Source organism: Pleurodeles waltl, chromosome 10, assembly GCF_031143425.1.
Source record: "Pleurodeles waltl isolate 20211129_DDA chromosome 10, aPleWal1.hap1.20221129, whole genome shotgun sequence".
Taxonomy (NCBI): domain Eukaryota; kingdom Metazoa; phylum Chordata; class Amphibia; order Caudata; family Salamandridae; genus Pleurodeles; species Pleurodeles waltl.
In genome coordinates, this window is record NC_090449.1 from 154,155,522 (window position 1) to 154,181,687 (window position 26,166).

The 26,166-nt window shown below is 42.4% G+C and overlaps 1 protein-coding gene across 3 annotated transcripts in view; it reads left to right on the plus strand.

Annotated features, from left to right (window-relative positions):
- DRC3 (dynein regulatory complex subunit 3) overlaps positions 1–26,166 on the plus strand; it is a 160,115-nt gene that overhangs the window by 88,905 nt on the left and 45,044 nt on the right. For all 3 annotated transcript variants that reach the window (XM_069210086.1, XM_069210088.1, XM_069210087.1), the window contains 3 exons: positions 1,853–1,972; positions 4,394–4,506; positions 18,258–18,432. In XM_069210086.1, the coding sequence (XP_069066187.1) occupies positions 1,853–1,972; positions 4,394–4,506; positions 18,258–18,432 (408 nt within the window). The remainder of the gene's footprint in view (positions 1–1,852; positions 1,973–4,393; positions 4,507–18,257; positions 18,433–26,166) is intronic.

The window sequence follows — 26,166 nt, forward strand, 5'->3', positions numbered from 1 at the left end:
TCTGTCCTGGGAGTGAAAGGACTGGACTTTGCTTTCTACCTCCTGCTTTCCAAGGTTCTCCTAGGGCTTGAACTGAGCTTACCTCCTGTTAGGAAGTCTCAGGGACAGCAAAGACGTCACCTGCCGATGACTGGGCTCCCTTGCTGAGAGTCTTGACTTGCCAAGTGGTGCCAAATCCAGTTCCTGGGCCGTTGGGAGTGAGTTCTGGTGCAACAAGGAAGAAACTAGTGCATTGACTTCCAGAATGACTTCGGAACCAGCACTGCTCTCTGACTCCATGCGGCTGCCTGCACTGGAGCCGTGGTCCCTGCTGAGAGCAACAACTGCAACATACAGTACAGGCCTCATGCCACCGCAGTGCCTCCAAAGTTCTGCCACAGTGTGAGTCCAGAGTGCTGTGTCACTGATGTCCGTGTCCCCCTGCTCTGACCCTGCTGCGGTACCTAGGGCCCCGTGGTGTGATCGTGACCGGGATAAGTCTACGGCTAGCATCTTGACCTGCTCGGTTCATCGACTCCCGCCTTGTCGTAAGGAACCGACACCTGGCCACTAACACTGCATCAGCTTATCTGCAGCCGTAAGGAACCAACGCCTCACCTCCCTTGCCTAGCAGTAAGGAACCAATGCCGCACCGGCTCCAGCGATGCCTCACCGCCCGGCTCTGTGCAACGTATTTGTTTCCTCATTGTTTTCCAACTTACTGGAACCAGGGTGTATTCAATTCCGTGGCCAGCCACGCTCCCTCACGGGTGGCGCTGGACTGTTGTAAGCAACTCCATCTAGCCATTGTGATAGCCCCAGTTGGAACCATGGTATTTCTAAGCACTATACTACATTTCATCTTTGAAAATCCATATCTTTATTTGTGTATGTTGGATTTTTGTTGTTCTGGTCTTGTTCTACTCAGATAAATATTGGCTATTGTTCTAAGATGGTGTGGAGTACTTTTGTGGTGTTTTCACTGACTTACTGTGTGTATGTGTGTACAAATACTTTACACATTGCCTCTGAGATAAGCCTAACTGTTTGAGCCAAGCTACCAAGGGGGTGAGCAGGGGTTATCTTAGCTTTGTGACTCCCTTACCCTGACTAGACTGAGGGTCCCTACTTGGACAGGGTGTAAACCACTGCTAACTTGCGACCCCATTTCTATCATTGGCCAATGGACTCCCTGGTCTGCTTTCATACTGCATGACTCGCCGCCAAATATAGAGATTGAGTATGCCTGATGGGTACTGCTATGTCTTTACTGCATCTGCTGCTGCTGCAGATACACTGTAGACACAGATGATAATGAGCAGTGCAATGTTTGAGCCACTCAGAATTCACTTACAAAGCAGAAGTTTGTTTTAGATGGCTCTTGCGCGGTGAAATTTCTTTCTGTGTCTGGGGCCCTTTGGTTTTTCCTGTTTGTGTCACCCATTCCTGTCATGAACAACTTCGAAAAGTAAAATATGTGAATTGCAGCTCTGCTCTAAATGGTCTGTGACTATATTCACATTTCACCTAGCGGTTCTGTGGCATACACGAAGCCAGGTCGAAGGTTCCCAACCGCAAAGATTACTGAGGTTCTGCTAACAGAAACCAAGTGGTTCTTCTGCTTTTAAATCAGTTGGAACAGAAAATATGTTGGAACAGGAGCTTTGCTAATTTATGAGGTGATCTAGCTATGTCCAACTCCAACCATACATTATTCTTTCATATAAATATTATTAATACATTATCACAAAAAATGTTATTAATGGCTTTTGTTCGTATTTTTTTTACTATTTAATGCTTTTCCAGTATGAAAGGCACTAATGTGGAGCTAGTCCGCCCAAATAGGTCATGATTAATCTCTTTGGTTTTCCAGAGAGAAATGGGGAGTGTGAAGTATCAGGACTCCATTGAAGAGCTGCTTCACAATGAGAAGTTGGCCAAGCACCAAGAGGAGGAAGAACTTAGAAGGCAGAAGGAGCTGGAGAGGCACACGGTAGGAGGAGATGGTGTTTACTTGTTAAGTTGCTGACTTTGGACCCTGGAGAGCTAGTCTTAACCTGGCATTGACACTCCACCAAGAGATTGTGTGCTTGTCAGTAAATCCCTTAATTCTCTCTGTGTTTCTAGTATATGGAAAGATGCAAAGACTAGCTGTACAGGATGCTGTTCCAGTTATGTACCTCAAAATCCATGATTTCATGATTTCTGTTAATAGGGCCCGATTACAACTTTGGCGGAGGGGGTTAATCCATCCCAAATGTGACGGAAATCCCGCCCACTGTATTATGAGTTCCATAGGCTATAATTGACTCGTAATATGACGGGCGGGATATCCGTCACTTTTGGGATGGCTTAACCCCCTCCGCCAAAGTTGTAATCAGGCTCGTAGTCTGAAAAAACCCACACACCATATGATTCTATGCACTAACCTTGGGTGTGAGATGCTTTTTGTTAGAATGACAAATAAAATATTACGGTACTTAGCATCTCCTGCTAGATGCTTCAGGTGATATTAGACAATATCGTGTCAGCCAATGCTTGGCTTTGGTCTACTCATTTCAGACAGGTATTGTAAATTTGTTTTACTTTGGAAATAGAAGGTGCTGTAAGCAGCTTAAGTGTTTTGCACTACACAAAGAGGTAAGGCTCTGTGGTGTAAAAACCTTTAGTGTAAGGATTTACTACCTGGTGTAGGAATGTTTTCTAGTAATGTTAAATAAGTGGCCAAATGATATTTACATATTTTATTGAGCCCGTTTTGCACCTTACCGATATTCACCACCTCGTTATGAGCCAGTGGAATAGCAAGCACTACAGGTTCGGCTGGGCTCCTAGGATGGAGCTTCCCCTCTACAAATCAATAAATTATACCCTATTATGCTCTTCAATGATGTCTTCCTAAGTTAGATTTGGTTTCTTAAAAGTAAAATAATTCACATTGTAACTTTGTCCTATGAGCTCCTCCTTGATATGTCCACAGCACATTCCTAGTCTGGATGGTTCCAGCAGAGGTAAAACGTCTGGTGGTAAAATTGTTTATCAGGCCTGGGCAGCGTAAACTCCAGTAATTATCTGTAAATGTACTATTAGCCACTGGTATGCAACAGATTATTGAAGAAACCAGTTGTAGTTTGTCAGTCGTTGTTGATGTATTTCACTTCTGACTGTTGATTTCAAAGTCAGGTTCCCAGAAATCTCAAGTTGTCCTGTAATTGGTATCTCATCATGTACTAGATTCCGTTTGATACCTGTAGTCTTACATTTCTAAAAGGAAAAACAAAACTACAAGAACGTAAGAAAACAAATGCTATGACCCTAATGTATGATCGATTCCTGACGCTTCCTATAGAAGCACTGAAACATAAGATATGTCACCTGATCAGGATTTGCAGGTCAAGTTAACCTGTCCTTAGAACTGCCTTATTATATCCCATCCTGTATGGTTCTAACACATAAATGTTTTTCGCTGCTCCCCTCATAATAATGTACCACTTTTATTTCTCGCAATACCAGCAAAGTTTATAAAAGTGCTGAAAATGAATGCAAAATAATATTTTTTTATATTTTTCCTTAGCCTCCCTTTCCACAACCATAGCATTGGTTCCAGTCTTAGCAGTACTAGTCCTCTATTTTTTTTTATCCTTTGTAGTGCATTTAGTCTCTTTTTGAATCTGAATTTGTACTGTTTCTGCCATATCCCTCCTTTACTCCATGTCTAAATTCTTAAGCCTCTCCTCCTACCTAGTGGTTTAAACAGTTCTCCATTTTGGTATCCTGTCTTTGGGCATTCTCTGTTGTGTCTTGATCCTTCTAGAGATGTGGCCTCTTGAAATAGAAAGAGCATATAAATGTAATAGGAACATCTGTGCTTTATGTGCTTGGCTCAAAGACTGGCCTCAGCGCTAGAACACCCTCACTCTGCTCCTCTGGAAAAGAAAGTTGATTTTTCACCAGGGGCTTAGGCGAATTCTACCCAGGACAATTTATTTAAAAATCAGGAACACAACTTCCTTTACTGCAAGAATTTCTGTATATATTGTGTACAAACACCTCCTAGGTTTTCCAAGCATTAATCAAGAGACCGTCACAAGTTGTTCCAGTAGTTCAGGATCTGGTACATTTCAATTGACGCAATTGGACTTGTGTACTAGACCGCAGTGATTTGTAATAGGACAGCTTTGGATTGAAACATGGTATCGCTAGCATTAAGCAGTCCTCTGGTAACCCTGATTTGTCGCCCTTTGCCATTAAGTGGGTGGGTCTCTCTCAGCTATGTTGGGCTACTTGGGCTTACATAAGAGAAGGTGATCTAAGTACTCTCATGCCATATGCAGCTTTTAAACTAAATCACCTTAGGAGGAAGGTGCTTTCAAGCCTGAGAAGTTTGGACTGACAGTACTCTCTTTGTTTACAGGCGGCCTTTGTGGAACATCTGAATGGCCCTTTCCTGTTTGCTACTATGTATGCAGAAGACACAGAAGGAAAGAAACTGGCCAACCTTCCTGGTGTGGCTGAGCTCCTGGAAGTATATCCTTTATGATTGCAAAAAATATTTACTTTCTTTTTATCTATTTGATTTGTAAAGAAGGTGCCTGCAACTTGCTGGTCAGAAATCACAATAGCTGACGTATTAATAGAGCTGGGTTTCTGGTATCTTTAATAAATGGAGTAGGAATTGGTGGGGAGGAATCAGTGCTTAATTTGTGAAGAAAATTAATGAAGTGCCCAAAATATTTTTTTAGAAACCCACCGCTGGGCTTCCAGTTGCAGAGGTTGTCAAATACCAAGGCTTGCCTGTTCTTGATTCTGCCTCATGTCTCTTTCTTCCCGCACCCCACACTCACTGCTTCTTTATGTCACTCTTGCAGTCACTTTGTTCACTCTGCTTTCTCCCACTGTCACAGTTTTTCTATCATTTTCTTCCTACTTCTTTCTTTATTTGCTGCCTTTCTCTGTCTTCTGCTGGGTCACAGTGAGATGATGAAAAGTATGTCACAGTCCCCATAAATGAGTGTAGGTGTCCACCACCTTTTGCGGCCTGCATAAATTAAGCATAGTGCCACTCCTTGGCCAGTTCTCAGACAGTTCTCATACCATCATGCACTCGCATAGGCCTAACACCCATCTGCCTTACATATACCACCAGCCTTACTAATGTTAAGGGGGCAACATATTCCATCAAATCAAGAAAACCTCAATGAGGTTGTGTTTAGGTGTGCATAAATAAAAATTTTACCCAGATTGTTGAGGTGGGAGGGAGTAGGGTGATCATACATGACACAACTCATGCTCCAGTCAATGTAATATCCGTATTTACAGAGTAGAATCCAAGTTGTACTTATCTGTCATCTCAAGCAATGTGTCTGTTCCTTCTTACTAGAATTGTACTTTGATTTCAGATACACAGTAAGTTCAAGAGACTGCTTTCCTTGGCTATGAGCCTATGCATTAACACAGCAGATCCTTTTTACAGCTAGCAAAGAAACAGTGGCACCTGCCTACCACACATCATTTAGAAATATATTAAAACCGTCATATTTTCTTCACATAGAACTTGCCTATCTGCCCATTAAACTAGTGGGAAACTGCAGCACCTAGAGACTATTCAGTTTGCACTGTGCATATTACAAGCTCAAGAACTAGGAGTGATATCACTGGGACCAACAGTCTGCTATACTCCCTCCTGACAGGGCAATTCCAATGGAGTGTGAGGGTGATTTCATAGTATCGAGTCAATAATATTGACCTGCACATGTATTTCAAGCATCGCTATATACCCAGGGTCTCCAAACGCAGGGAGGTGTAGATTACTATTGTAACTTCACATCTACTCATTTGTTATAGTTATATTTGATATTATGTAGTCATTAATATATCTTTGATGTTGTCACTGTGGATTGTTACCTATTACATATGTAAATTTCCAGGTAATGCAGAAAGTTTGAAGAGTTAAATGGAACAATCCCATAGTGTAATGCCCTTGTGTCACCTATCAGGAATTAGGAAAATAATGCCTTTATAGTTGGTGGGGTTCTGCTCATCATCTGCACCATGCTGGCTGTTCTGAACCCCCTCTCTTTCCGGAATCTGCAGACCATTATATTATATGTTCTTGTGAGTGAAGAGATTGGGATAAATGACTTATGTAATTGTCTCACATACCCTTTAAGGTGGACCCTGCGACTTAATGGTTCCAGGTGAAAGATCCCCCTACAGCTGAAGATAGGCAGGAAGGCTGTAGGCAGACTTTAATGGCCCCAACTTTATGGTTAGGTTTCTCGTCTGCTGGTCAGAATTTATTTAATGAAGCAGTTCTGGGACAGGCCTCCTAGCCAAGTTGGTGGATGCTCTGTAATGATTATTTGTCAAATGCACGCCAGACCCACAAACACCCTGCTTATTATTGGCCATACTGATGGTGAGCTGTGATGATGGCACCTCTGTCACTAAAACAGCTGATCCAGACACCTTGGAGCCCCTCATACATACTAACGTGTCCCACAGTGTCCCAGTGGGAGAAAGACCTGCTACAAGAATGGTGAGCGGTGCACGAGGAGTATGACATCACCTCAATACTGCAGCAGGCAACCTGGATATCACGGGAGGCATTTGAGACCACAGATGCATGTATGTGAGGTGAGGCATCAGAGCAAGAGATGTGAGCAATCCAGCAGTAGGCACAATAACAACCCAAATTGAGGAGAAGTAGCAGCCTGGTGTAGGATCACCACAACCCCAGCATAGCGGAGACACAGTGCCCGCAGGGTCCTCCTGTTGTCCATTCGCTGCCACCTCTCCCTGACTGCTTGTGCTCCCATGGTATTGCACCCCATAAGTAGTCACATTATGCAGTGGGTCTGGGAGCAGAAGGAACTCCAGTGGGGGCTGCAAAACTAAGAGATAGGTGGCAAACAACCTCTCGCAAAGCTCTAAGATATCCCGTATGATTTCCCACACTAACCAATGAAACAGTTCCCATAAAGGGGAAACATGGGTTATAGGTCGGAACAATGCATGCTCGAACCACGCATGCCTTAACAACGAAGTGGGAACAACGACCTCGTTGTTACCACTAATGTCTTTACCATGAGTGCCTTAACAACGATTTTTCTTTGGAAAAGGCATTCCTGGTAAAGGCATTAGTGAACGGCATGCATGGTTCCAGCATGCGTCCCCCCTGGCCCCCGACCACTAAAAATTACCGCAACCCCCCCACCCCCACATCCACCCCAACCCCAAAATTACCGCAACCCCAACCCCCTCCCCTAAAACCTAAAGCACCCCAACTCCCCACCCCACCCCTAAAACCTAAACCCTGACCCCCCTCCCTGCCCCTAAACCTTAATCACCCCACCCCCAAAAACTAAAAATACCCCGGCTCCCCACCCGCCCCTAAAACCTAAAGCACCCCAACCCCCACCCCTAAAACCTAAACCCTGACCTCTCCTCCCCGCCCCTAACCTTAATCACCCCAAACTCCCCACCACACCCCCTCCAAAAATCAGCCCCAGTCCCAGCCCAACTTACCTCCTCCTTGATCGCGTTGTCCTCCTCAGCCGACTCCCTTCTTAACTTAACCACACATGTACGTGGTTCAGCACATGCGTGGTTAAGGCCCTGATAAGGAAATCGTACAAAACGAAAGCGTTGTTCCGCTTTCGTTTTCCACAACTTTGTTGTTCAGGATGCTTCCTGGAAACATGAGCTCCAAGGCTAGAATCCATATAAATCTCCCTTGTTTTCACAGTGCCCAAGGGAAAGACTTACGATAGTTCATTAAAATGGGAGAAATTAGCCATGGGATAAAAAAGCACACTTGCAAATAGATTGTTGTTGTGCCCCAAACAAATAGTTACCAAGGAGAAATAGCATAGTAGATTTCTGCAAACAAATAGAACATGAGGCACTTCAACATTTGAAAACAGCTATAAACTGATATTCTTCAACTATAATAGCAAGTACAAATGAAGAGGAAGGGGACAAAGATAATATGCAAGCAATTAATATAAATTATATGGCAATCTACCCAGTAATCTAAACTGATCTTTGTAACAAATCAGATTTTTTAAACAAAAATGTTAGAGCATGTCTGGAACTGGGTGGAAGAAAGACTCAGCACTAATAGAGACACTTCCCCACATGGAGTAAGTCTGAAACAGTCAGGATACATTGAAGAGAAACTGAGGTGACAGAGACAACCTTCCCAGAATCGACAAAGTTTGAAGATTGCCCCCAGATCTTCTTCCACAATACAGGGTCAAATGGCATCTCTCAAGCACAGCTCATCAGACTCCAATTGAGGGCCAACACTGAGAACACTGCAATATGCAGAAATAATGGAGAGGGAAAAACCTATATGCAGGACCGTTGAATTGGATATATAGGAGGATAAAGTATCCCACATGTAAGGAAATCAACTGCACAGACTACCTTATATAGGCGGCCAACCTCCTGAATAAAGAGATGAGGAGAAAATATGAAATGGATTAAAAAGTGGAAGCAAATTCAAGAAGAGGTAAGATGCTAAAACAGCAAGAATCACTGGGAAACACCCAAACTACCTAATTAAATAATCATGTAGCTCCAGGGCATGTATACAATGAGACACAAATTACTGAAGGTAATAAATAAAACCATTACATATTTATTGTTCTTATTTGGAAGTTATGGAGACCTGAGGAGGCTCTGACAAGTAGCTAATTGCTTGTTCTGAGAAGTTTGTTTGACAGATACTTAATTTTAGAAGTTTTGGGTGGAGGGACGTGATGGGTAGTTTATTGTATTTCTTAGTTAAATCAAAGGTGACAACATCTTGTGACAAAATTGCCAGAGACAACATTCCTAAAGTCACAAAGACTTTCCAAAACAGAATGACAAGAGGTCCAGAAAGAGGTAGGCAACTTGCAATTAAGTTTTTGTCATGAAAGGTAAATGGTCTTCTCAACAAGTTAAAAAGGAATGATCTAAACAACTGCCAAAATATAAAGTCCAGATATCCTCATGTTGCAAGAAACCCATCTAATGGGGACAAATTAATGCTCATGTCCCAAATGGACTCCTGTTATTGGGGGGAGACTTCAATGGAGTTATATACACAACCTGGACAGAAGCAGATCACTGATGACAGAAAGAGAAAAATTCACACACCTTGCTAAATTGACATCCTTCTGTTGTCTGAGTAACGTTTGGTGAAAATGGTACTCAACTGCACAAACATAGACATCTTTTTTTCTGATTCAATTACTTACTTTTACCACCAATAGAAATGGCTAGAGTTTCCATAATAAGTGTATATACTTGAGGACTGACAGACTATAGAACTGCCTATAGGATGTGCCATGACCCCTCCTCAAGGAAAAAGCCATTAAAATGTATAGTAATTTACAAACACAGATTTAAAAACACTCTTAGAGAAGAAACAGAACAATGTTTGGATCTCAATGAATAAAAAGTTCTGTCTCCAAATATACTTTAGGAGGTATATAAGCCAGTGGTCCGAAGGATGCCAATAAGTTGCATACCTTACCTTAAGCACAGCACTAAGCAGTAATTGCAATGCCTGGAAATAGATGTTTTGAAAGCAGAGAACCAATATTTAGGAAATCAGAATAGTAAACTTCTACTTGAGCTAGAAACATCCAAACAATGAATCGAGAAACCCAGTTAGAAGAAGGCAGGCAGATATGGCAACCATCCCAAAAAAGGTCATACGAACGAGGAAAGAAAGTTGGGAAATTGTTACACTGCTTAACTCAAGGGGGGATCACAAGAGGTCTGCCTAGGGACTCTTGGACAATGTGATGCAGCTGGTGGAGAAAACTGAAAGCAAGTATCTGAGATGGTAGTATAATACTACGGAACCATGTATGGTTCATGACAGTCAACCCACACTACTCTGGTGTATGACTTTGTAGCAAAGGTCCTAATAGCCACTTTATCTGAAGAAAACTCATCACAACAGAGGAACTATCAGATGCTTTATAACAATTGCAAACTGGGAAAAAAACCAGGGTCAAAGAACTTTCTGATAGAAATGTTTAAGAATTACACAAGCCTAATAGTCCCACACTTATTAGAAATGTATAAGGCCTTGAAGGAAGAAGGAAAATGGCCACAGGAATTAAAAGAGGTTATTATCAGCTCTGTCCTAAACCAGTAAAACTATTGGACCAGTATGGTTCAAAAATATTGGCCAAAGTATTGGCGAACAGACTCAACACAGTGATCCATTCGCTGGTGCTTTGTTTTTTTTCTAAAGTGACTATATACCTATAGAGCCACCTACCATAATATCTGGATAGTGTTTAACCCCCTGCCTTATTGCATACACTTGATGAGTCCCTGGTACTCCTAGTAGATGATTTTGAAAAGGCTTTTGATAATGTTAAATGGGTGCATTTGTTTGCAGTTTTGAATCAGAAGAAGATTGGCTAATTGTTTTTCTTCTGGTTGAAACTATTATATCATACACAGATAGCCAGAACGAGGACCAATGGAATGCTAAGATCCATTTGCCATAAATAATGGCACCCAACTGGGTTGCCCCCTTTTTCTCCACTACTCTTTGAATTGGAAGTATAGCCATTAGCAGATTATGTGAGATGATGATTTAAATTGGATTTAGATAGGAAAGAACATGCATCATTATACAGTGATAAGGTTTTGATATATTTTTAAAAAAGGATTTGACGCATTGATCTCCAATAGACATTTCATTAATGGATAGTGGAGTGCCTTGATAAAAACAGTGCCACTTCTACAACTACTTTACATAATGCAGTATTTCCCTTACAAGCTAATAGTGTAGTTTTTCCAACAGCTAAACTTCTTTGTTAGAACACTCATCTAAAACCATTTTTTTAAAAACAGAGTCTTCTTATTTAAGTGCTGCAAATCTACCGTTGGTGGCACCCTGGGCATAGCAGACATGTTATTTATACTTGCAATAACTACATTAGAAGATATAATAGGCAATAATGGCATGTAATCACTTGCAGACCTACAAACAGAATTCAGGCTCTTCCACTCTCAATTGTTCACCTATTTACAATTACGTTATGCACTACAACAATATCTTGCAATTAGTACACCTCTGCCAAACTTCAACCCATTGGATGAAAAGCTCATATTAGAATAACTTCCATATATGATGATCTTTAGAGTATATAAATAACTAATAATACATACCAGGGACAGATTAAACATGTTAAGAGACACATGGTGGCTGACATAGGCTCGCTTGTGAATTCTCATTGGAGAGAAGCCCTCATGATCTCATACGAAATCACCATATTGCTGAGCTACAGTATTAAAATATTTCACTATCTACATGGCATATACCTTACCAGAAGCCAACAGTGGCACTTCCAGAGATACCTGTCACCAATGTCCCTGAGATGCATAACAGAAGAGGGTGACTTTAAACATACAACATGGAAATGCCCTGTAATGCGGAAGTTGTGGGATAGGGTAGCAAGAACTCTTTCAGAATGGGTGGGGATCACATTAAAATTGACAACAACGATAGCATCTCTAATTATCTGCTTCCAGCAATTGTTTGTGGGTCTTGGTTTAATATTTTCTAAACAAGATATTGCACAGATGTGGTGGGCAGAAAAGCACTGAGTAGGTCGAGTTGGAAAGCAAGCCTCGACTACTGTCGGGTTGTAGAAAATACAATGAATTATGTTTGTGTGTGCCCACAAAAAACACTAAAAGGTGCAAAGAGCATGAATGATATATTTGGGACTAGATGGCTCAAGCTGTTCGGACCAATTGGTAGTGGGAACAAACAATAAAAAAGAAACTCAAATGAATATACCACCACCGTGAAAATTACAAAAACACATGGGGGGAAATAAGTGTAATAATGTGCAAACTGTATATAATAAGTCTGAGATAATCTCTTGCTATCAGTTCAAAACGTTTTATTAAAAAAACAATTCTGAGGTGGTTCAGGCGGATCATGGCTGTACCACTGGGTAAAACATTGTATTATGAGACCATCTCTTACACTGCTGCAATCAGGCAGAATCTATTTGAAATATCTTTCTGGGAATTTTAGAAAAGATGGTTTCTACAGCAAGAGCCCACCTCTAAATCCATTACCTTTTGAAATGTTTTCCCTCAAAGAGTTTTGTAAATATTAAAACTTTAGGGAGATTTATATTCTCCAGGATGTGTCTTTCTTCAGTACAGAACATTTATTTAGAATATTGTCCCCTTCTTCAAAGCAATCCAGACAGCAGGCATAGTATCCTAAAGGTTATGAAGGTAAAACAATGTACCCTAGTTTGAGAAATGTGTTTGAACTGCTTTGTACATTAAACCCTTCAATTTGGTGGTAATTTAATAAAGAAAAACCTTCCTCTCTGCATGTTATGAATAAGCCTGTTTAAACATGTACACCAAAAGAGCACATCTTGGTAAAGAAAGAGAAGTTGAAGTCCTTCATACTCCATTTCACCAAAAACGTCATAGGTTTTACCTGCCCTGCTCCCCCAAAATTTACACAGTAATAGTTAATCAATATATATATATTTTTCATCTACAAAGCTTGGTTTGTCACATTTTTTGTCTGTGACATTAATTTGTTTCTAACCGTAGATTCCTTGCCTTAGAATACTCCCCACCTCAGTCCCACCGCAGTCTCAGTCCCACCGCAGTTGTGATCTAACAGAGATGCAAATAAAAGCACCACCCCTGCATGCTTAAATCATGTCCTTTCTTTCTGTGCCTTCTGACATGGATCAGGAGCTCTGCCCCTAATTTTATTGGTTTTTTGGTGACCTCTAAAAACGAATCCAGTGTGCCATTGAGCAATACCCCCATCCAAGTGTACATGTTACAAACCATGCAGGGCCTTCAGGAAACAGATGTCAGTCATGGACTCGCACGAGGTGTGTCTGTGAAGTCTGTGCTCGGACCATGGTTTAAACAAAAGCAGCAAATGTGCCCTTACGTTTCTGAAGGCAATCAAGGACCAGGAGGCGAAGCTGTACATCACAAAATATGAAACGTTGCAGCCTTCACTTAAGTCGCATTTCTGCTCAAAGTTGTTGGTGCAGATGCCAATGGTTGTTACCACGAACATTCAATGTCTTGCTCAAAGTCATCTGATAAGTAAACATTGAATCCTGAGCATAAACAAAAAAAATAAAAGCGGGATTGGACCACATCATGCCTCAAAGAAAAGGCACAAGGCTGTCATGATAAGTCAGCTTTTGAGGTCCCTTTATTACATAGCTGATCCCGGTATGCCCCGAGTTTCTGAGGCCATCAGCAATGCTAAAGCAGATTGAAGCTTTCACGACGGTCATGCTGCATATTTTTGGTCTGCTTTCAGTTTCCTCTTTTGTGCCTTTGGGCCCCAAGGAACCAGAGGAGTCCCCACTAGATTTTCCACTGACTGATTCATCCTCAGCACCATCTAACCCTTGGGACTCAGTTTGGGTCCAGTACCAACACCAGTGCAAGCTTCCAGTCTGACTCAGGGATCTGTGCTGGTCCCTTCCACTTTGACACCATTGTTGATGCCACCGGAAGAGGATCCCATACTGGTAAAAACATAGGGCATCAACTTGGTTTCTGGTTGATCTGGACCGGTTTTTACTAAGAAATTATAATAGCTCAACCCGTTGTCTTACAACTGGACTCTAACCTGGTACCTCTACCAGGACATTCACACCAGAGGAGGTTCCTTAATCTTTTAAGCTCTGATTCAGATCTTGGGGCAACTGAGGATGCAGACAATGATGGTGGTGATAAAGAGTGGCTTTCTCCCCCACTGATGAATCCTTTTACATGAATTTGCAAGAGGTCATTTGGGTTGGGCTTGACTTGTCACTTGGACCACCAATGGAATAAAGCACATCCTTTGCAGTGGTGGTCCGGAGAGCAGCTGAAGTTTTAGATGTGCAGCTGCCATCTTATGAAGTCAATCACCGAAACCTTAGATGGCCACTTGATTTAAGTCCCATTCCTGCCCATCCGTAAATAGGCAGTTGACCAATCATTACAGGCTGGCTCATGGCAATCCTGGCTTTCTTACCAAACATCCTACTCCAATGTGCCTTGTGGTTCAGGCCCCAGGCCTTTCCCCCAACCTCTCCAGGTAGGGAATCAAAGAATATTGGGGTGATTGGTAAGTGTATGTTTCCCTCTACCAGTCTGCCATTAAGGTTGGTTAATGCTGTTTGCTGACTTTTGCGGCTATCCATATGCCCTGTGGGACATGACCAACAAGATCTTTTCAGAGGTTGCGGAAGAGCTTATGGTCTGTTTGGCACAAACGATTCATGATGGACATGACGTGACTCAATATGTTATCATTGCGGGTCTTGATTCCACTGATTGTCTGGGGAGAGAAGTTGGAACCACTATTCTACTTCATAGAGAGGTGTTGGTGGGCACCATGGGATTTTAAGGCCTACCTCATGGATTTCTCATTTGATGGGTTACACCTTTTTGGTGAGAAAGTATGCCTTGTGCTAGAGCACTTTAAAGAAAGTAGAGCCATAGTGTTCTGCTTTGGTCTGTTGACCCCAGCCAAGCAGTTTACACACCAGTTCAAAAAGGTGTGAGAGCTATTCCAGAGGGCTAGTGAATAAGCAAAGACAGCCTATCCAACTGGCACAACAGTCAATCTAGTCCTTTCAAGGCCATGGATATCGGTCTGTCAGGCACTAGGCTGGCAGGCACTGGGCGGTCCTCTTACTCTGCTGCAATAGCTACAAAACCACTTTAGTTTTACCTGGAGCATGACCATCCAGTGGGGGACAGTATTCATTATGTTCTCCTATGGTGGTGATTAATAAGGTCCAACAGAGGGGTCTTACAAATCATTAAACATGGCTATGCAATGTTTCCATTTTTGCCCCGCTAAATATCCCCCACAGCATCATAGCCAATTTCAGAGAAAGTACTTGTCCATTCTGCAGCATGAGATGCAAGCGTTACTTTCCAAAGGTGCTAGAGTGAGAGTACAGGACTGGGAAAGAGGAGAGTGTTGTTACTCTCACTTTTTCCACGTGTTAAAGAAGGATTGGGTCTCAGGCCTTTTGTTGACCTTCGGCCTCTAAATACGTACACAAGGAAGGACGAATTCAAGATGCTCACACTGGCCCAGATCCTGTCTACTCTGGGCCCAGGCACCTGGATCGTGTCCTTGGACCTGCAGGATATGTAGTTTAATAATCTGTCCTGCAAACCCACGGATGTTATCCGTGGTTCAAGGTTGGAAGGAGCATTTTCGGTTTGCCATGCTCCTCTGTGGCCTAACCAGCGCCCCAGGTGTTCAGGAAAGGGATTGTGGTGGTCGCTGCCCTCCTTTGGAGGTCAGGGATACTAATTTTCCCCTATCTCAATGACCGACTGTTAAAAGTAGGCTCACAACAGTAATTTGTAGATCACCTCCAGACGATGATGAACCTCGGAGTTCACTATCAGCGAACCAAAGTCACACTTTTGCAGAGGCTTACATTCATTGGAGCAATTCTAGGCATAATGCAGTTCAGGGCCTTCCTTCTGCTACAGTGAGTCCAGGACATTTGGGCTATGATCTTGATGTTTCACACTCAGTCCTGGATCTCAGTGAGATCAGCTCTGTGGCTTCTTGAATTCTAATCCTCCTGAACCCTTCTTGTCAGCTATGCCAGATGGCACATGCTGGCTCTGCAATGCAACCTGAAGTTTCAGTGGTTCCTGCATGAAAAACGACTGACAGATGTCTTCCAGATCTTGTAAGGGGTGGCTCAAGATCTTCCATACTGGCTGCTCAAACACAGTTAGTCCAGCGGAAGGCTCCTCTCCTTAACCAGAGGTAACTGTGGTGATGGACGCATCCCTGCTCGGTTGTGGAGACCATCTGGGGGATGGTAATCTAAGGTCTCTGTTCTCCAGTGGAACCCAGGCTCTATATCAGTCTGCTGCAGTTGTGAGCCATTCTTCTAGCTCTGAAGGCCTTCCTCCCATCTATCAAAGTGAGGCAGTGTAGATTGTAGTCCTGGGTCTTGTGTTAGCAGGCTGTTTGTCTCTGGAGGTGGGTAGAGCGCGTGGGCATCTTTCTGATTGCGATCCACCTGGCAGAGTCCCTTTATGCCAGAACAGACAAGCTGAGAAGGCAGCCTCTAGCAGATCATGAGTGGCGTACATCATCTTCCAACGTTGGGAAGAACCTTGGCTAGATCATTTTGCCAGTATTGAGAATGAGAAATATTCAAAGTGTTGTACACTGGAGTTTCCCCAAGAATTTGTTAAGGGATGCAATTTCAGTGACTGGAACATGGGACTCATGGATGCCTTCCCACCCCTGCATCACGTGGAAGTTCTGTAAAAGCTCAAGACCGATCAGACCCACGTAACCCTAGTGGCTCTGGACTGGGCCAGGACAGTGTGGTATCCAGAACTTCTGGGCATGAGCATCTGCCCCCTAATCAGGCTATCACTTTCTGAAGATATGTTGCAGCAACAGGGCACAGTCCTCCACCTGAATCTGGATAATCTACCCCCATACGCATGAGTGGTATCAAATGACTGCATTTCACCTGCTGTCTGAGGTGGTGCTTCTAATTTCGGCTTCTAGGTGTCCTTCAACAAAATCTGTTTATACTACGTGTAGGGACAGATTTGTGACCTGTTGTACTTGTACGACTGATCCTTTACAAGCAAAACTGTAGGACTGTCTCTGCCGCAGCAAGGTCTTGCAGTGGGTACTGTTAAAGGTTATTTGTCAGTCCTTTCATCCTTCCTACATTTACCGGACCAACCGTCCTTGTTTAAATCACCTGTGATCAGATTTATTTTGAAGGCTTGACACAGTCCCCATCCAAACCATTTGTCATGCCTCAGTGGGACTTTAACTTGGTCTCATGTATTCCCTTGAACCCGGTGAATGGTTGCTTGCTGCACCTCATGCGTTTGAGGACTGTCTTCCTCATTGTGTTTAATCCATCTCATAGCATATGTGAACTCCGTGCACTTTCAGTACAATTGCAGTACACCACCTTTTTCTGGTAAAGTTGATGGTGAAGACTCAGATAACATTCTTGCCGAAAGTCATGACTCCCTTTCATGTTGGGCAGTTTATCACTAGCAGCATTTCCTGCTCTTTCTCACCCCTCAAAAGAGGTTGAGAGGCCCCATCGACCAGACCTCAAAAATGCCCTAGGCTTTTTCGGCAATCTACCAAGGAATACCATGTGGATGATCAGCTTTTTGTAGGTTTTTTTGTGGGATTAGCCAGGATGTAGAAGATTATTCAGAAGAGACCCTAGTCAATGTGGAGAGTCCTCAGCATAAGGATCTACTATGCACTGTTCAGGAAGCCGCCGTAGGATTGTCTGAGAGTCCTTTTTACCAGACTAACCAATACATTGGCCCATGGAGTACCTGCCATGACAAAGACCAGCCAACGACATGGGCATCTGTGCACATGTTCATGAAGCACTACTGCCTTGACAGCCAGTTCCGGCAGGAGGGAAATGTTGCACTCTTGTCATAGCAGGACTTTTTGGTCTAAGTCCACTCCCCCAGCCCTCCACCATAGAAGTTACTGATTTGTTATCTATTCTAAGGCGAGGAATCTGTGGTTAGTAATACCCGTCAGATGAAGAAGTTGAATACTTTCTGTAATATTTTGTGGATTTTCCCCTGATGGATATTCTATCTAACTGCACATTCTAACATTCCACCCAATACCTCATTCTAAAATCTAGCCTAGCAACACAGTGAAGCACTGCTGGAGAAAGGTTTTCCACATCCTCTTTGGCACCTGGGGAGTATTCTAAGGTGAGGAATCTGCAGTTACATAGGTTATCCACCACAAAGAGGGTTACCGAAGTTAAATAACTTGTTTTTTATATGGTGCTAGATACCACATTTCTGCCATTTCTAAGCACTGTAAATAACAGATGTTATTGTTACTGGATTTATAGTACTGAATTTACTGGCCCATGATAGAAGGCTCAGACTGCCTTGTTGGGATGCAAACTCAAACTCTGGCACAACCCATTTTGTCACTGGTGGGCATTAACCTCACTGGATGATCCTGCCATGGTCACTTTGGATGACCTAGGTTTGACCATGTTTTTTTACATGGTTAAACCAGTAAAAAATTAGAAACTTAATCAATGTTGGGAGCTGAAAATGGACTAGTTATGTGCCAGCATAAGGGATTCTGGTAACAATTTTTGCATCCGTCTGAATATACCCTTGCACTGGCAAAGGCCTTTCCCTTTATCTGGCTTGTGAGAGATTATGTGCCTTGACTCTGGCATCACATACAGGACACATTTCATTGAGACGTGCCAGAGCATATTCAACCTTGGTCTGAAGGAGCTGGAGAAGCGTGAAGCTGAGGTTTCGGCATTTGAAGTGTGCCTTCTGGAGGCCATCAATGAAAACCAGGAGAAAGGAGCGACACTGCTGAAGGAGTTTGAGGAAAGAAACTTTGATGTGAGTACTTATCCATGTTTCCTTAACCTTTGTTGATATTATAACTATTTTAAACAAATTTAGAGGATTTTTGAAGGTCCTAGTGAAATTCGGGAAATTGCCTATGAAGAAATTACACGAATTCCAAAATATTAAGTGCAATTACATTTCACTGCTTCTTTTTAGCTCTAAATGCGTCCTCGCACCCATTTTGGATGTGTGGATGAATTTCGTGGAAAAAATCCACAAAATCACTCACGCAGCGAATGACGGCAGCTAGCGTTCTATTATCTCGCTTTGTTCCCCTGCTCCAGCTATACGGTTTATATGACATGTCAGTTATGCAACGTGACTTAATGGCGTAATCTCTGGCATTTCGCGTTACAAGTGTAATGCGAAATGCAACAAATTATGCAAGCCCGACTAGGGGGGAGGGGGGATGTTTAATGTAATTTGTTAAACTCTGTAATGACACTTTGAAAGTGACACATGACCCTTGCTTTACTGAATTGAAGGACTAGCCGTTTATTGTTGTTTCTTCTTTTTGATGCTGACTGATAAAATTTAAAAAAATATATACAAGATTATGACGGCGTAAAAGGAATTTCGCTTTGAGCTTAATTTTAAGTACATTGGATGTCATAACAATTATCTTTTTTTGGTGAAGAGTGCATACTGCAGGTTTCGTTGATTTTTTGACGCCAGTAAACGTTTAGCTGAAGAAGGGAACAATTAGGAGAAAACAGTTTTTCTATGGTATATTTACACATGGATTTTTTACGTTTTGTTCATAAATGCTGTTTTTATTTTGCAAATATCAGCGAGACGGACAAATTACAATATTGAACTATCCGGGACAGCACACATTCTACACATAGATTTTTATCGACTAAATGTGTCTCCTTATAAGACGCTGCCTTAGCTGAAAGGAGAGACTTTCATGGTCTGCCCTGACTATGAAGATGTTCTTACGCATTCCAGAAGTAATGCATCGCCCATTGCAACGGTAGCACAGACAGCTCCTAGAACTGTATTACACTAGGATTACCATGGAAAGGAAAATCTATACCCTGGACAGAATAAAAAAAACATTACTCTGTCGTCCTGGTCTCCGCCGTGGAAAAAAGTTATCTATTGCCTGCACCATGTCAATTAAATATTTTGCAGCGCCCATTTCCTCGTTGTCATCTGCATATTTAAGCACCACCTCCCAAGTAAGTACCACCAACTACCACACCCTATTTCAGTTTTTTTTTTTTACCTGTTGGGAGGAGTGATTGAATTGACTTCTTCAATGCGTCATCTTCTTTTGGATGGTGCAGTTTTTGCTCTTTCGATTTCTCCCATCCCTGGGAAGGATATTTTTTCTGACATTTTAATACGCTTGGTCTTCAAAGAACCTGCCTCCATATACTGCATACTCATATTACAAAGGATTTCCAAAAAGTGCATTGGATGCTGGAAGGAGTTGGTGAGTGACAGGCACAAAGCCTAGTTTTCCTGTCTAGCAAACTGTCATTTGATGGGATTGTTTGTGTTTTCTGCACTGAAATTCATAACCGATTGCTGAGGCTTCATCTCCTATCGAAGTCTAAAAAGGGACTGGTACTGGCAAAGACCCTGGATGTCAAGGGCCAGAGGGATTCAAAACAGGGCATGCCATCCAGAGAGTTTCCTCTCCACGTCCATGGTTGTATACCATCCTTTAATGGGGGTACCTCTCCCGCATGCACTTGGAGGCCAAAAACAAAGTGTATCCTTTGGTTTTCGGTTCAGTTTGGAGGGTACTACAGAGATGATTACCTGTCTCAAAACCTTACCGAGCTGTTGATGAGGTTCCATCAACCAAAATCCCCTATAGGGGCGGATAGTCCCTTGATCAACACCCTTACTGTGTAGGGTCAGCCTCATTTTCTTTATCCAGAGCGCCAGTGCAAGTGCATCATTCCAGAGAGTACCTCGCACTGGCACTGTCAATCCCAAAGACATCCCTGTTTTAGCGTTGATTCATTGATTTCAAAAGGCATACCGAGCAAGGTTTGATCATCTAAATTGGTTCCACTTTCCATGCTGGAGCCTGCTTTGAAAGGTTATTCAGCTTCTAGCAAAAAAGGGATTATAACCATTTGAAGCAGAATTAGAGTGAGATGAAAGAAAGAAACAAAATAAAAAGAGGAGCAGATCAGATCCATTAATGATGCCTTCAGCCACTGACCTGGATTGTTTCTCTACATTAGAATCGATGTGCAGCACATTAACTTGTTTCTTGAATTTTGGTTTGTTTCAGAGGCAGTAGATATTTCCAACGAGGACAAAGAATGCTGTTTTTCTGTTCCACCAGGGTAACTGCGCAGTACTTCAAGAAGAGGATCTGTGATTTCTATAATTCTTCTTTCTAGACAATGTGGGTTCCTTCACAATTGCATCACAGTCCCTTATTCTTTGAACAGGCCCCTCGTCCTTCTCCTATCAGTTTGAGCCAGGGTCCACCTGTTTTCCTAACCCACAGGCAGTATCTCAGGTTTGTGGGGTTTAATACTTGGCGATATTTTATCAGTACTTCATTGCTACCTCCATTTGTGAGAGACATTGCTACTTCTCGGTTGTCATGTTCTGCAAAAGAAATGTACAACTTGATTATTCATGTACTCTGGCAAAGGATTTCATTGAATCGGCACACATGCTACCTGGTTACTGAGACAACAGATATCACAGAACCAGGCATGAAATCAGACCACTCAGGCAAAGGATATTACAGACCATGGCATGAATGCAATTGGGCTGCTCTGGGAAAGTATATCACAGGACAAGCACGTCACAGACCAAATTTGTGATGACCTGCATAAAGAAACAATCCATATATTTGACCCAGGTACTACTATTTCTCCTGTCGCTGGTGAGTTGGATCCTTCTCCTCGATTTCAGTTTTTTACCAGGTTGGAAAAAAAACATTTGTCCTTTCCCTCTTAAGAAGCAGAACGTTGGTACATAGTCAGAATCTTCTAATCCTGATGCTGAAACATCAACGTATGCACCCTACTAAAAACTGTCATTGTGTAATTCCTGGAGTTATGAAGATCTTAAAGTTGCTTTCTTCTCAACACGTTTCTTTGTGAGTTTGCAAAATAGACTGAATCCGTTCGGTACCAGCCTTACTTGGAATGGAATCCTATTTGAAGAATTGGGGCCAAATGTATCATCATCCCGGTTTGCATTTCCTAAATAGCTAATTTTAAGAAATCGCTATTTAAGAAATGCACAATCGGATGTATGAAAAGTGCGATTTGGTAATAATGATTTCTTAAAAGTTGCAATTGCTATTACCGAATCGCAGTTAGGGAATGGGACTCCATTCATCCCTATGGGCCTAGGTGCAAACGGTTTTGCATTACCTAATGTGCAAATTCCTGTTAGGTATTTGCAAATTAGCTAATGCAAACCCCAGGGTGCCTAATGCCCCCTTTGATGCACCCCCAAAAAATATTTGTGGACATGTAAAGCGCACACATGCCCCAGGGGCATGTGTGCGCTACATATAATTTTTTAAAATGCATTTTTAAAAATTGCACATGCTTAACACCAAGCTTGAATTTGTGGTAATTGCATTTCCTAAACGGCAAATTTGCATTTAGGAAATGCATGATACATGCGAATAGGTATTCGTAAATAGGTATTCCCTATTTGCGATTACCTATTTAGGGAATCGCAAGTTGTGATTCCCTTACGGAGTCGCAATTTTAAGAATCGCTATTTTTGCGATTCCTTAAAATTGCACTGCAAATTCCTTCCATAAATCATGAAAGGCGATTTTGCATTTGCAAACAGTGGAATTTACCAATTTGCACCATTTGTAAATGCAAAATCCTTTGATACATCTTGGTTCTGTGTTTAACTGTATCAGGTGACATTCAAAGTTACATGCTTCAAACTTTTTTAAATACTGAACACAAAATGGCCAAAGACAAGCCATTTGTAGTCGTGTAATTTCAGCCAGGGGTAAAGGGAAGGGTTCGGTTCTTCCACCATTCCAGGTTCGAAACATTTTATTTAAGTCTTTAAGTTTAAATGCCACATATCCACACCATATCAAAATAATAAATCTTTAACCACTCCCTGCACCCCTTTTATGTTGTATATCTGTCAGTATAAGTGATTGTCTGTACGAACCAAGTCAGAGAACTGAGGTCTCCTGAAACATTATTCCACATTAGTCTATAGTCTCTCGCCATGCATTTACAATTTGCCCCATATAAGACCGAACATATTTGATGGCAGTTCAATGAGTAGATTGTTTGTTCCGTCTTCAGTATGGTCCACACTTTAGCAGGCCACACTAGATCTGTGGGGCTCTGTTCATTACCTTACAGGCCAGCACCAAAGAACTTCACTGCTGTCAGGAGATGATTACATAGCTGCCCATAACTGGCAACAATTATCTCTTGCCCCTCACTTTGACCCTCAATAACATAAGAACCATGAGATAAATCTGTACCCATTACTGCCCCATTGAAGATCATGCATGGCTTCTGTGCTTAATTTGTGCTTGTTGGTTCCGGTGCGGAGCACCAACACTTTTTTTTTAGGGCCAGCGCTTATTTTTGAGTGCCAGCGCTTATTTTTCTGCCTCAAGCATTTACTGCGAGCAAAAGACACATATTGGAAAGACATAGGAAGAGAAAAACGAAAAAGCGTCACAAAGGGAGAAAGCACAAAGCTGCAAGAGTGAGCTGAAGGGGCAGGGAGTGGCTGGTAATGGATTGAAGAGGCCCGAGATGGCTTCAGGATTACTCTGCCTCAGTATTCTGTGTTTGCACATTTAATTGCAGCAGCCGCCTGTTTAAGAGGAGGGCTTTGGGCACGGCACGTTTTTATTCACAAATTAAGCATGGCATGGCATGGCTTCCTTTGGACAGCCCCACCAAATGTGTGGGAGATCGCCATTTCTGCACCCTTTTCAGACCAGGTCTGTTTAGATGTTTGCAGATATTTGTATTTTAATCCATGTGTAGTACTATTTAAACATAATTTATTTTTGAGCCCTCTATGTAGGATGCATGCCTTTGGCTGGTAAGGTTTCTCATTCAGTACACCACAGTTGTCTTCTGAATGTTACCTGCCTCCCCAAATCTATATCTTATGCTCTTTTGTAGTAAAGTGCCTGAATGCCTGTTCAATATATAATTGTTGATATGATTGGGAAATCCTTCCTTTGATGCCCTCAAATGGTATTATACATTTCCCCAAAACTGTAAAATCCCTAGTTACTCTCTCCGTAATTAACAGTACATAATGTCTGAGTTGAAAATGGTAGATGCGCATGTAGCTGGATATCTCTTTAGCAATGGAAGACCATTTTCTTACCACTGTCAAACAAATGTATCACCATTCTGCAGCCTGTGCTATTCCACATAAAAATGTTCTGGATGCATATGGATAGGAAGAAACTAACTTTCCGGTGCATCATCCAGTCCCAAGAGTTTAAGAATATTCTAGCAATCGCGTTAATTTAAACTGGTCTAAGTCTTTGTTGTTCAGTGACCACATTATACTCCAGAGTGGTTGCTCACAATTACCTGCCTTATAAAGGTCCATCTCTTTTTGGTCTCAGTGGCAACCCAGACTAACCTCAGTTGCATAGACTTACAGGACCTCTTTATGTCAGTAAAGACTAATACTTTCCTATTGGTAAGCACCATAAAATATTCTTAATCACTGTTGCTTTCTTACTTCCCATACAGAGTTCAGTATCACTTGTTGCAGATGTTTTTTTACATGTGTGATTTCCAGTTGTTTCAATCGCCCTTTTGACCCCTTGTGCCCTAATCTTAGATAAGCTAAGATTCAAAAATTCACGTTTTCCTATATATTAAATTTATAAACACCCTGAAAATGTTCCAACTGTTTCAGTAGCGCTGGGGGAAAATGTGCCTACGGGTGAACATAATGTCATGTGCAAAGAGGCTTGGCTTGTATTCTTCTCCGCAGAACACAATAAACTTAAAACCCATATTGTTCTTTATATTAACTCTGAGCTATTCTCTCACCTGTGCAAATAATAGGGCAGACAATGGGCATCCCTTCTTTGTACCTTAATGTAGTTTAATACTTTTGTTGAGAGACACATTACCTAAAACATTAGAAGGGGGAGATACATAATCACCAATACCTCCTCTGGATTTAACCATTCTATACTGGTAATAGATTTCTCTGATTCCATGTAGTCTTATACTGCTGGTTTGCCTTTCCACTTTATTTGAAAAGGTTAACTGTCAATCTTCACATTCCTCCTGGTAATGTCACATGTCTGACTATCTACCACAAATAGAACCCACTTTATTGGGTTCTATGATGTATGGTGATATGGTGTCTACCCTTCTCGCCAACATTTCCATAAAGATCTTTCTGATTGGTCTACGAAAGGCACATTCTGATCATTGCTGGGGTTTGGGGTAACAGTGAGAGTAGCCCCCAACATAGTTTGAGTCACCTGTTTAGTAACTAAAAATCTGATAGAGATTTCTAGCCATAGATTCCTTACCTTAGTATATTCCCCAGGCCTCAGACTGGATCTGGAAATTTTTGAGTAATTAATTTGCGTGCCGGTAAATGGTATTGTTTGGCTACACATGCCATCATTAACATTGTCCACGCCGGAAGTGACGTGCACAGTGCCTATATTGGCCCACCCTAACTTTGACCTCAGTTTCTTCTCTTCTGTGGGATCAGTGTGGATCTGTAAGAGCTCCCCTTACTCATTTTTCAGCTGGATTTTTTTGGCATTTTGTCGAGGTCTACTGTGCCATTTTTCCATCTTTTTTGAAGATGTCACGAAGAAACCCACCGGATTCAAACCTTGCGCAGCCTGTCATTGACAGATGTGGGTGAAGGACACCTATTTGGTGTGTCAGCGTTATCTGGAGAGGGACCATTACACTTCGATGTGTGCAGAGTGCAGGCCCCTAAGGTCATCCCAGAGCGGACCATGGAGCTCTTGGCTGCTTGCCATGAGACTGTATGTCTCCAGATCCTGTTTGCATGGGAGGTCTCGGACCTCTCCCAGAATTACTTGCATTGGCCCTTGTTTTTGCTCTTAGACTTCTTTAGGTAAGTCCCATAAGAAGAAGTTCAAGAAGTAAAAGTGCTCTTTGTCTTCTCCACGTCGCTCCCATTCTTCAGATGGCGCCAGAGAACGACGTCACAAACCCAGGACCTGCTCAGAGGTCGTTCCTGTGCAGCTGGCATCTGACACTGGGTCAGCTCCGCACTTTCCCAAATATCCTGGAGCTGGAGTGACCATCATGAAACTCTGTGAATTTTTTGAAGCCACGAGCCTCATCTTTGTGCAGCCAAACCCTTCTGGAGTGCCTTTGGACCCATGGGTTTGGGAGGCGTTTGATTGGCCTTCGGCACTCGGCGCCAGTCGACTGCGGAGCATCCATTTGGTGGATCTGGATCTGCATCTACCCCAGCCACAGCTTCACAACCTCCTCCGAGGACCATTCCCATGCACTGGTCTGACTCTGATACAGAGCTGAACCAGTGTCGCACGATCTTGAATCTGGTGCCAACTAGGCCCACATGACCTAAATCGGAGATGGAGCCCTATTTCCCTGAAGGACCATCTGAGGAACATTAATGGAGTGGATTTGAGGATCCCTCTGGCTACTCTGGTCCCCTAGCAAAGTCCATGACTGATGAAACCTGGTATGAGGACCTGGCGAATTCCATTGATCTGGACACCTCACCAGACACTGG